The sequence below is a fragment of the Eubalaena glacialis genome, chromosome 10, assembly GCF_028564815.1.
Source record: "Eubalaena glacialis isolate mEubGla1 chromosome 10, mEubGla1.1.hap2.+ XY, whole genome shotgun sequence".
In the NCBI taxonomy this organism is placed as follows: domain Eukaryota; kingdom Metazoa; phylum Chordata; class Mammalia; order Artiodactyla; family Balaenidae; genus Eubalaena; species Eubalaena glacialis.
The window spans coordinates 41,295,119-41,307,193 of NC_083725.1; the positions used below are offsets into that span (position 1 = coordinate 41,295,119).

A 12,075-nucleotide genomic window follows, 5' to 3' on the forward strand; every position below is an offset into this window, starting at 1 on the left:
CTACTCTCATTTTACAAACAATGCTGTAATAAATATCCTTTTATATACACATTTACATACTTGTCTAACATTTTCTTAGGATAACAATGAGAAAGGTATATTCTGGGTCAAAAAGTATATGTATTTTTAATGTCGACAGATAACCCAATGTATATTAAACTTTCCAGTTCATTACCAAATAAAGTCTAAATTAATACACAGATAGGGACGAAAAATCTATGTTAATTTAGTTATATTATAGTCAAAGAATCTGATATTATGATTTAAATTAACCAACTATGTACAAATATCTACTTAAATAATCCTATATGATTTGCTCTAAGAGTTACTTTAAGCAACAATTATTGTACTAAGGAACATTTTAGGAAAAAACAGAAAACAAAATAAGTCAGGCTTCCAAAATTGCAAAAGTTTATTTCTTTACTAGTACCTATAATATCTAAGAGATGTAACATTCGTGACTCAGGATAATGATCATGTTCTGTCTGTCTCCACACATCATCTACAACATCCCGAGTTGTCTCCACCAAGTCAACCACTTCCAGTAAGGACAGACCATCCAAGTTATAAAACTCCTAAAACCAAAATGCATTCATTTTTAAACATAATCATATTTGTACCTTGGGCAGTATAGTCAAAATGCTCTCACACTTTTTCAAATGCTAACATCTCTAATATCTGCCATATTATTTTCTCCTCTTCTTCTCTCAGATGATATATTACTTCTTTAAGCAAATACCCTATAAGTTCCTTCACAAACATAAATTTCATGAAAGCCAGAAGGAAAAATAAGAATTGCATAAACTCTATAACTTTATTTTTACCCTTGGCCTAATTTCCTTTAAATTCAGGACATTTGTTTTATTTACCTAATAGAAGTGGCCTTAACACCATATGTACACTACCCATTTCACCTCATATATCTTTATTGATTCATTTCCTGGGTTGCACAATGTTACCAATAATACAAACATAGTACATGGTATATCACTGCTAGGAAAAAAGTTTTAAACCATTTCAAACACTTCATTCAAATGATATTAATGTAATAATATTGGAAATGAATAAAAAATTACTAAATGTTTATTTTGAAAATATTTGAAAAGAATAGATTTTGTAAAAAACACTCAAAATGGTCACTTATTTAACCTCTCCACAGATACACCAAGGAATAATCAATCTAATAAGTATCAAACTAAGACTTTTTATATTTCAGATTCCTCCAAAATGCTAATTTGAATAAAGTAAACAATTTTTCCAAAGAACATATTACCTCCGCAGGATAAACCTCTGTTAGTATTAGGTTTCTGTTTTTTTCCTATCTACCTGCAGGAAAGTAATTATGTTTTTGAGAAAAATATTTTCTAGAGATTAGAATTTAACTTTTTTAAAAGTTTGGACTTCTAAGTTGCACTCAGGTTAAATACATATCTTAAGTAAACCCTGCTACATCTGAAGAATATATTTTGTCCAGAACCAACAAGTAATGATTTTAAAACAGAGATAAATCTAGTAAAAATTGAATGCTAAGGTACTTCTATCAAAACCTGATATATAACTATGTATGAATCACGTACTCTTGCAATTGTTTCAAATAATTCTTTAAAGTAACTGGCTCTTTCTTTACTAATCTGTTTACTTCCACGATGAGCTTGTTCTATCCAAAACTGGAACTCATCACTTGGTGTAAGAATACCTGAAAAGCAAGAAGGAAAAATGAGAAATATCAACTGTTATCATGCTGATCATTTTGAAATGTAAAGAAATATTGAAACACTATATTGTGCACCAGGAACTAACATAGTTTTGTAAGTCAATTACACTTCAAAATCTCACAAACAAATAAACTCATAGAAAAAGAGATCAGATTGCTGGTTAACAGAGGTGGCGGTAGGGAGAGGGGGAATTGGATGAAGGTGCTCAAAAGGAACAAACTACTAGTTATAAGACAAATGAGTACTAAAGATATAATGTACAACATGATAAATATAATTAATACTGCTTTGTTATATATGAAAGTTCTTAAGAGAATAAATGCTGAGATTTCTCCTCATAAGGAAAAACTTTTTGTTTCCATTTCTTTAATTTTGTATCTATATGACATAATAGATGTTCACTAAACTTACTGTGAATATCATTTCATGATGTATATAAGTCGAATCATTATACTGTACACTTTAAACTTACACAGTGCTGTATGTCAATTATCTCAATAAAACTAGAAGAAAGAAAGAAAGGAAGGAAGGAAGAAAAGAATAGAATCATTTGAAAATGAAAAGCCAGCAAGACACTGGTTTCATTTGCTGATTTTGCACATTTCTGTATTCTTAAGGATGCACAGAAAATAATTTTTACAATTTCTATGAACAAAAACAAACTACAAAAACAACCCCAAAACAATTAACAAAATGGCAATCAGTACACACTTATCAATAATTACTTTAAATTGGCTGAATGGATACAAAAACAAAACCCATATATATGTTGGCTGCTAGAGACCTGCTTCAGATCTAAAGCCACACTCAGACTGAAAGGGGATAGGAAAACGTATTCCATGCAAATGGAAATCAAAAAGCAATACTTATGTCAGATAAAAAAAGACTTTAAAGACTGTCACACATGATTTTGTGGTACAAATTTTCTGTACGGTTTTTCTTAGTCCAATTAATTACTAAGAAGTGTCCCTACAAGGATAAATAAAAACACTGCAAAAGGAATACTTGATGTCTTTTAACTTTTTATTTTTAAAAAATATTAAAACACTGATTTTAACTCTTATTTATGTGGAAAATTATCTGTATAAGAAAATCTAAGTTGGAATAAAGATAATTTGCCTAATTACAGTCAAAAAAAAAAAGAAAAAGACTTTCACAAATGATAAAGAAGGACATTACATACTGATCAAGGGATCAATCTAAGAAGATATAACACGATGTAAGTATATATCCACCCAACATAGGAGCACCTAATACATAAAGCAAATATTAATAGACATAAAGGGAGAAACTGACAGTAATAAATTCATAGTAGAGAACTTTAACATCCCACTTACATCAATGGACAGATCATCCAGACAGAAAATCAATAAGGAAACAATGGCCTTAAACAACACATTAGACGAAATAAACTTAATATATATATATAGAACATTCCATCCACAAGCAGCAGAATATACATTTATTTCAAATGCACATGGTACATTCTCCAGGACAGATCACATGCTAGGCCACAAAAATAAGATGCAGCAAATTTAAAGAAAACTGAAATCACATCAAGCATCTTTCCTGACCACAGTGCTCTGAGACTAGAAATCAACTAGAAGGAAAAAACTGCAAAAAAACACAAATATGTAGAGACTAAATAACATGCTACAAACAATCAATGGATCACAGAGGAAAAATCAAAAAATACCTGAAGAAAAATGAAAATAAAAACACAACAATCTAAAATCTACATGACGCAGCAAAAGCAGTTCTAAGAGGCAAGTTTATAGCAATACAAGCCTATTCACGAAATAAGAAAAATCTCAAAAAAACAACTTAACCTTACACCTAAAGGAACTAGAAAAAAGAAGAACAAGTAAAACCAAATGTTAGCAGAAAGAAAGAAATCATAAAGATCAGAGCAGAAATAAATGAAACAGAGACTTAAAAAAAAAAAAATAGAAAAGATCAATGAAACTAAGAGCTGGTTCTTTGAAAAATTAAACGTCACTGACAAACTTTGCCACACTCATCAAGAAAAAAAGAGAGAGGGCCCAAATCAATAAAATCAGAAATGAAAAAAGAAGTTACAACTGACACCACAGATATAGAAAGGATCATAAGATATTATTAAGAACAATTATACACCAATAAAATGAACAACCTAGAAGAAAAGGACAAATCCCTAGAAATGTACAGTTTCCCAAGACTGAACAAGGAAGAAGTAGAAAATATGAGTAGACCAATTACCAGTAATGAAATTGAATCATTACTGGTAATTGTAAAAAATAACTCCAAAAAACAAAAGTCCAGAACTAGAGGGCTTCACATCACATGGTTTGGTGAATTCTACCAAATATGTATAGAAGGGTTAACTCCTATCATACTCAAATTATTCCGAAAAACTGCAGAGGAAGATATGCTTCCATACTCATTTTCCAAAGCCAGCATCTCCCTAAAATCAGAACCAGACAAAGATATCACAAAAAAAGAAAAAAAAAGAAAATTACAGGCCAATATCACTGATGAATATAGATGCAAAATTCCTCAACAAAATATTAGCAAACCAAATTCAACAATACATTAAAAGGTCCATATACCACAATCAAGTGGGTTTTATTCCAGGGATGCAAGGATGATTCAAATCCAAAAATCAATCAATGTGATATACCACATTAACAAATTGAAGAATAAAAATCATATGACCATCTCAATAGATACAGAAAAAATTTGACAAAAGTCAGCATCCATTTATGATTAAAAACTCTCAACAACAAAGTGGATATAGAGGGAACACACCTCAACATAATCAATAACATATATGGTAAGCCCACAGCTAACATCATACTCAACGGTGAAAAGCTGAAAGCATCTCCTCTAACATCAGGAACAAGACAAGGATGGCCATTCTCACCACTTTTATTCAACACAGTATTAGAGGTCGTAGCCATAGCAATCAGACAAGAAAAAAAATAAAAGGAATCCAAATTGGAAAGGAAGAAGCAAAACTGTCACTGTTTGCAGGTGACATGATACTATACATAGAAAATCCTCAAGATGCCACAAAAAAACTACTAGAGCTCATCAATGAATTTGGTAAAATTTCAGGATACAAAATTAATACACAGAAATCTGTTGTATTTCTAACACTAACAACAAACTATCAGAAAGAGAAATTAAAAAAACAATCCCATTTATAATCACATCAAAAAGAATAAAATACCTAGGAATAAAACTACCTAATGAGGTAAAAAGCCTGTATGCAGAAAAGTATAAGACATTGATGAAAAAACTGAAGACAACACAAACAAATGGAAAGATATACCATATTCACGGATTGGAAGAATTAATAATGTTATAATGAGCATACTACCCAAGGCAATCCATAGATTCAATGCAATCCCTATCAAAATACCAATGGCATTTTTCACAGAATTAGGAAAAATGATCCTAAAGTTTGTCTGGAAACACAAAAAAAAACCCCAAATAACCAAAACAATCTTGAGAAAGAAGAACAAAGCTGGAGTTATCATGCTCCCTGATCGCAAACTATACTGCAAATCTACGGTCATCAAAACAGTATGGTACTAGCACAAATACAGATACATAGATCAATGGAAAGAACAGCGACCCCAGAAATGAACTCACACTTATGGCAATTAATCTATGACAAAGGAAGCAAGAATATACAAAGGGGAAAAGACAGCCTCTTCAGTAAATGGTGTTGGAAAAGCTGGACCTACATGCAAAAGAATTAAACTGGACTTTTCTCTCCCATCATACACAAAATTAAGTTCAAAATGGATTAAAGACTTAAATGTAAGACCTGAAACCATAACTTCTAGAAGAAAACATAGGGGGTACACTCTGTCACTGGTCTTAGTAATATTTTCTTGGATCTGGCTTCTCAGGCAAGGGAAACAAAAGCAAAAATAAACAGATGGGACTACATAAAATTAAAAAGCTTTTGCACAGCTAAGGAAACTATCAACAAAATGAAAAGGCCACCTACTGAATGGGAGAAGATATTTGCAAACAATATATCAGATAAGGGGTTAATATCCATAATATATAAAGAATTCATATAACTCGGTATCAAAAAAAAACAACCCAATTAAAAAATAGGCAGAGGATCTGAATAAACATTTCTACAAAGGACACATACAGATGGCCAACAGGCACATGGAAATGCTCAACATCACTAATCATCAGCAAAATGCAAATCAAAACCACAATGAGATACCACCTCACACTGTCAATGACTATTATCAAAAAGGCAACAAATGGGCTTCCCTGGTGGCGCAATGGTTGAGAATCTGCCTGCCAATGCAGGGGGACACGGGTTCGAGCCCTGGTCTGGGAAGATCCCACATGCCGCGGAGCAACTAGGCCCGTGAGCCACAACTACTGAACCTGCACGTCTGGAGCCTGTGCTCTGCAGCAAGAGAGGCCGCGATAGTGAGAGGCCCGTGCACCGCGATGAAGAGTGGCCCCTGCTTGCCGCAACTAGAGAAAGCCCTCGCGCAGAAACGAAGACCCAACACGCCAAAAATTAATTAATTAATTAATTTTTTTTTTTTTTTAAAAAGGCAACAAATAACAAGTGTTGGTGGGAAGGTAAAGTAGAGCAGCCACTATGGAAAACAGTATGCAGATTACTCAAAAAATTAAAAATAGAACTACCATATGATCCAGCAATTATACTTCTGGGCATTTATCTGAAAAAAACAAAAACACTAATTAAAAAAGATATATGCTCTCCTATGTTCATAGCAGCGTTATTTACAGTAGCCAAGATATGGAAGCAACCTAAGTGCCCATCAACAGATGAATGGATAAAGAAGATGTGGGGTGTATATATATACATATATATATACATATATATATATGTATATATGTGTGTGTGTGTGTATATATATATATATAAATAAATATAATGGAATATTACTCAGCCGTAAAAAAGAATGAAATCTTGCCATTTGTGACAACATGGATGGACCTAGATGACATTACGCTAAGTTAAATAAGTCAGGCAGAGAAAGACAAATGCTATATGATCTCACTTATATGTGGAATCTAAGAAACAAAACAAATGAACAAATAAAACAAAAGCAGAGTTATAGAGATTTGGCACCACCAGGAGCCAATCCCAGCTTGTGGTTGGAGTGAGGCCCAAGCTGTAGGGCCACCATGTGCTCACCAGTGCCCACCCACCATGCCCGGCTTCAACTACAAGTTCCTGAAGAAGTCCAAGCAACAGCTGCTGTGCCCACTGTGCAGGAGAAATATTAAAAAAAAAAAAAAAAAAAGCAGAATTACAGATATAGAAAACAAACAGGTGGTTACCAGAGGGAAGGGGGGTGAGGGAGGAAAGAAATGGGTGAGGGAGATTAAGATTTATTTTGTAACTGCCAGTTACAAAATAAAGGAGTCACTGGTATGAAATGTATACTGTGGGGAATATAGTCAAGAACTATGCAATACCTTTCTATGGTGACACACTGTCACTAGACTCATCATGGTGATCATTTTGAAATGTACAGAAATACCAAATCACTATGTTGTGTAACAGGAACTAACATACTGTTGTAGGTCAATTATACAAAAAAACACACAAACAAACAAAAATAAATCAGACTTGTAGTTACCAGAGGTGGGGGATGGGAGGAAGGCGAATTGGATGAGGTGGTCAAAAGGTACAACTTCCAAAAGATAAATAAGTAGTAGGGATGTAATATACAACATGATAAATATAATTAGCACTGCTGTATGTTATATATGAAAGTTAAGAGAGTAAATCCTAAGAGTTCTCAGCACAAGAAAAGAAAATTTTTTTTCTATTCCTTTAATTTTGTATCCATATGAGGTGATGGATGTTCACTAAACTTATTGTGATAATCATTGCTTGATGTATTTAAGTCAAATCTCTATGCTACACACCTTAAACTTATACAGTGCTGTATGTCAATTATATCTCAATCAAACTGGAAGGAAAAATAAGCAAATTAAAATAGCTTTCTTTTTCCCAATGAAATGGGCAACCTCTAGTTGCTTAATCCCATGCTGGAAGTAAATTCACTCTTCTTTCTGGTTGTATGAGATTCAAAAAGCATCTATTTTACTATTCAAAGTATAAAACTACAACTAATATTTTAAACTAATGATTTGTGTATGTCATGCATTTCACCTTAATTGTTCTTATGAAATAATTTATCTATAGCCACAAAATTACAATTAGCTTCAGGAAAAAAATACGTTTTAAAATAAAAGTCATTGGCTTATTATCTTCGCAAATATACAATTAGCATCAATCCTCATTATTCACAGATTCTGGATTTATGAAGTCACCTACTCGTTAACATTTATATGTACCCAAAGTCAATACTCTCAATGTTTTTGTGGTCATTTGCAGACATGCGCAGAGCTGTGAAAAATTTGAGTTGCCCAACGCATATGTTCCCAGCTAAGGATGAACAAAGCAACACTGCTTTCTTATTTTCTATCACCTACTGTAAACAAATGTCTTTTTTGTAGTCTATGTAGTGCCATGTTTTTCACATTTTTGTGCTTTTTTTGGTGATTTTGCTGTTTAAAATGACCCCCAAGCATGGTTCTGAAGTGCTGTCTAGTGTTCCTAGCACAAGAATACTGTGAAGTACCTTACAGAGAAAATACTTGTGTTAGATAAGCTTCATTCAGGCAAGAGTTACAGTGCTGTTGCCCTTAAGCTCAATGACAATTCATCAACAATATATATTAAATAACGTGTCTAAACCAAACGCACCTAAAACAAGGTTATGTGTTGAGCAGTTGGTGAAAATCTTATGACCAGAGGCTCACGGGACCCTAGGAGCAATGCTTCAGTATTCGCTAATTGAGTGTTCACAGTGACTTTATAGAACAGAACTACTGCAAATAATGAGAATCAACTATATTTTCTATTTCCATGAACTGCACATTATTAAAGATCACATTTTCCTCTTCTCCAAATCCATATGTAAATCTATTCATTTAAAAGCAGATCAAGCTCAGAGAAGATCCAAAGTGTGGAAAGAAATCTTTGAAGAAGTATATTAATTTACTAATGTATTAATAAGGCAATTGTTTTGATTTTCTTTGATAAAACTATGGGTAAATACCTCGTGTGTCATCTTCCTTAAATTTCAGTTTTGATAAGTTAGTATCTGATCTTCGTAGAACTATACCCAAGCCTGCTTCTAGTTCACTCAAAAGATTCTGAAGTTTGGGATCAAGGTTTCTGCTCCATTCCTGATCCTAAATAAAAACAGACAAGAGCATACAATGATCAAAATCTTGCCAATCAAACTGGCTTCCTAAAACACTGTCAAAAGAACTAAGTCCAAATATATCTGTTTCACTCAAAGCCTGACACTACCTCCATCTCATAAGGGAGGGGAAAAAGTCCTTTCAACAGTTAAAACTTTATAAAGATCATTTACTATAGCAATTTAAGAGCTGATGTAGATTGCATTTTACATCTTTCTCCAATTTCTCTATTTGTCAATAAAGCCCACATTAAAATTTTTTTTAATTACAAAGAAAAAATATTTTAATTTAAAAACTAAAATACTAATGATATTACCAGTAAATAAAATAATAAATATTTACGTTTGTGTGTATGAAAGCATTTACCCAAATACTTAGGCTAAAAACAACAAGAACCATACAAGCTACTTTAATTTACTCACCTTTAACAACATTGGCGCAAATACTTGCCGTACTGCTTGGTAAAGGGAATTTATAGGTGATTCTAACATAGATGAAACAAGAATATTTTTATGTAGATTCTGATCAGTAATTACTTCAGGTCGCAGCTTGAAAAACACCAGCACTTTATCTTTTGTGTCAGCAAAATCAATCTAAAGTGGTAAACAAATGATTTTTAATGTTATTTTCATAAAGTTAATACTTGAAAATTTATACATTTCCCTAAAATGTTATATTACTGTAATTTTATCCCTTGGAAAAAGTATACTTTAGAAATAATTATAGTATATTACAACCAATCCTTAAAAAATTTTAAGTTTTAAAAATGTATCCCCACTTATATGTGACTATATCATAAAGCTACTTTGATAAATGGTTTATAAACAAAAAGCACTATATGAATATTGTTAACATCCACTCCAGACAGATTCAGTAATACTACAGATCAAAGCTGTGTGCCCCAGGTACACACCGGTGAGTAATATACTTCTTCACTCTACTCCAGAAACTCTATAACAAGGATGCTAATTACCCTCCTACATGAAACTAAGTTCAATATAAACTCAGAACTACCAAAACAAACTTAGGTTGTCCATCTCCTAAAATCATCTTTATCTGAACAAACATTTTTTCCTTAAAGTATTTGAGATCAAACTTTTTTACTAAATTATCATATAACTAGATTATCATCTCACACTGGTCAGAATGGCTATCATCAAAAAATCTACAAACAATAGATGCTAGAGAGGGTGTGGAGAAAAGGTAACCTCTTGCACTGTTGGTGGGAATGTAAATTGATACAGCCACTAAGGAGAACAGTATGGAGGCTCCTTAAAAAACTAAAAATAGAACTACCATGTGACCCAGCAATCTCACTATTGGGCATATACCCTGAGAAAACCATATTTCAAAAGGACACATGTACCCCAATGTTCATTGCAGCACTATTTACAACAGCCAGGACAAGGAAACAACCTAAATGTTCAAGGACAGATGAATGGATAAAGAAGATCTGGTACATATATACAATGGAATATTACTCAGCCACAAAAAGGAACGAAATTAGATCATTTGTAGAGATGTGGATGGACCTAGAGTCCGTCATACAGAGTGAAGTAAGCCAGAAAGAGAAAAACAAATATCGTATATTAACGCATATATGTGGAATCTAAAAAAATGGTACAGACGAACCTATTTGCAGGGCAGGAAAAGAGACGTGGACTTAGAGAACAGACATGTGGACATGGGGTGGAGGGGGAGGGTAGGACAAATTGGGAGATTAGGGTTGACATATATACACTACCATGTGTAAAATAGATAGCTAGTGGGAACATGCTATAAAGCACAGGAAGCTCAGCTCGGTGCTCTGCGACAACCTAGATGGGTGGGATGGGGGGGTGGTGGAAGGGAGGTCCAAGAGGGAGGGGATATAGGTATACATATAGCTGATTCACCTCCTTGCACAGCAGAAACTAGCACAACATTGTAAAGCAACTATACTCCAATAAAAAAAAAAAAGATGAGTGAGCTTTTGTGCTACTTTTCTTTTATCCTAATCATTGTAATTTTTTAACCACTAGGAAGGAATTGGCATTTACTCGGTATTGCTGCTTTTCTCAAACTCTCATTTTCACGCATTAGAATTCTATTGCTAGCATGATCATTTTATTCCAATTACAAGCGAGAATAACAAGCTGCAGATAAGTAGATTTGAAAAATTCATTCCTTAGTAATTAAATAGGCCATACCCTTAAACTTCCCTCCTCCCACCTATCTGAAGAAAGAATATTCAGAAAATACATATTTTAACATCATACTTTGAAAACAGTATCTATAGTCACTGGCCAAGGCACCCTGGGGCATCAATCAGGACAATGAGCTTTGCCCTAGGCAAAGTCAGAGTTAAAGCAAAGGATAAGTTGGCTACAGTTGCTCATCATTCCCTGAGTAAAGAAAAACTGAGAATGAGAACTCCTAGCCACATCTCCTCCAAGTTTCCCTATCATTGGCAACTGCTATTTCCTCTTAACTGACTATAATTTGATAATTATTAAGGTATAAAGTTGGTTCTTTTTTGAGGTTGCAAAATACCTCTATCACCTACTGGGATCGATCAGGGATCAGCATACCACAACTTTCTGCCTGTTTTGTACAGCCCACAAGCTAAAAATTATTTCCACATTTTCTGAAAAAACGAAAGAATAATAATATTTCATGATATGAAATTCAAGTATCAGTGTCTATAAATAAACTGGAATGCAGCCACACTCATTCATTCAAATATTGTCTATGGCTGCTTTCTCATGGCAATGGCAGAGCTGGAGTTGTGACAGAGACCTTACGACCTGCAAAGCCCAAAATATTTATTATCTGGCCCATTACAGAAAAAAATTGCCAACCTCTATTCTACAGCATAAACCAGATCACATCTCTCTCTTGCTTAAGATTACCAACGACTTCCTATTTCAACCTAAATGGTGTACAAGGTCCTAAATGATCAGCCCATACTGTAACTTTCACATTCTTTGGTATTCATTAAACTTCAGCAATGACTCTGGATTTTTTTTTCCATCTCCTTAAAACCAAGATAAGACCCAGCTCAAGGCCTTGGTACTTATCATTTCTTTTGCTTAGAAAACTCTTC

The 12,075-nt window shown here is 33.5% G+C and overlaps 1 protein-coding gene across 1 annotated transcript in view; it reads right to left on the minus strand.

The window, feature by feature from the left end:
- DYNC2H1 (dynein cytoplasmic 2 heavy chain 1) overlaps window positions 1-12,075 on the minus strand; it is a 367,421-nt gene that overhangs the window by 353,205 nt on the left and 2,141 nt on the right. The window contains exons 2-5 of the mRNA XM_061204011.1: window positions 9,413-9,583; window positions 8,843-8,978; window positions 1,578-1,696; window positions 431-575 (exon numbers count right to left, since the gene is read on the minus strand). Of these exons, the coding sequence (XP_061059994.1) occupies window positions 431-575; window positions 1,578-1,696; window positions 8,843-8,978; window positions 9,413-9,583 (571 nt within the window). The remainder of the gene's footprint in view (window positions 1-430; window positions 576-1,577; window positions 1,697-8,842; window positions 8,979-9,412; window positions 9,584-12,075) is intronic.